Source organism: Pterocles gutturalis, unplaced genomic scaffold, assembly GCF_000699245.1.
Source record: "Pterocles gutturalis isolate BGI_N339 unplaced genomic scaffold, ASM69924v1 scaffold44013, whole genome shotgun sequence".
Taxonomy (NCBI): domain Eukaryota; kingdom Metazoa; phylum Chordata; class Aves; order Pterocliformes; family Pteroclidae; genus Pterocles; species Pterocles gutturalis.
The window spans coordinates 2,033-2,784 of NW_010119594.1; the positions used below are offsets into that span (position 1 = coordinate 2,033).

Genomic DNA, 752 nt, shown 5'->3' on the forward strand with positions numbered 1-752 from the left:
GTGGCATCAGAGTGGTGGCACTGGGGTGGTGGCACTGGGGTGGTGGCATCAGGGTGTGTGGTCTTAGGGTGGTGGCACTGGCATGGTGACACCAAGGTTCATGGTCCCAGGATGGGTGGTGGCACCAGGTCATGGGGTGGTGGCACCAGTATGGTGGGAATGGGGTGGTGGCACTGGGGTAGTGGCACCAGGTCCTGGGGTGGTGGCACTGGGGTGAAAGTTCCTGGGGTGGTGGCACCAACCCATGGTGGCACCAGGTCATGAGTGGTGGCACAAGGGTGTGTGGCCCTGGGGTGGTGGCACCAGGATGATGTCCCCAAGGTGTCCAACCCATGGTGGTGTCCCCAAGGTGGTGTCCCCATGCTTGGCCACAGTCTTGCCCACCCCCAGAGCCATGTCCCCACAGCGGAGCATCCCCGCAGCCATCTGTCCCCAGGGGTGCCCCTGGGGACGTTGGTGACATTGGGGACAGGTCCCCCCTGCGCTGACGGTGATGGCCTCCAGGAACTGCTCCCGCCAGGAGTGCGTCCCGATGACCAGCGCCAGGTTCGTCTTCTTGATCAGCTTGTCCACCGTGTTCTGCGGGGACATGGGGACACGTGTCCCCTGCGTGTCCTCCGGGGGTGGTGGCACCAGGAGGGTGGCACTGGGGTGGTGGCAGCAGGTCCAGGGGTGGTGGCACTGGGGTGGTGGCCCCATGGTGCCAGGTCCTGGGGTTCCCACGGTTCCCAGGGGTCAGGCCGTGCCGGGTC

General features: G+C 65.8%; 1 protein-coding gene across 1 annotated transcript in view; it reads right to left on the minus strand.

Annotated features, from left to right (window-relative positions):
* LOC104464045 (sodium/calcium exchanger 2-like) overlaps window positions 1-752 on the minus strand; it is a gene marked incomplete at its 3' end in the record, with an annotated part of 2,464 nt that overhangs the window by 1,176 nt on the left and 536 nt on the right. Inside the window, exon 3 of the mRNA XM_010076616.1 lies at window positions 471-584. Within this exon, the coding sequence (XP_010074918.1) occupies window positions 471-584 (114 nt within the window). The remainder of the gene's footprint in view (window positions 1-470; window positions 585-752) is intronic.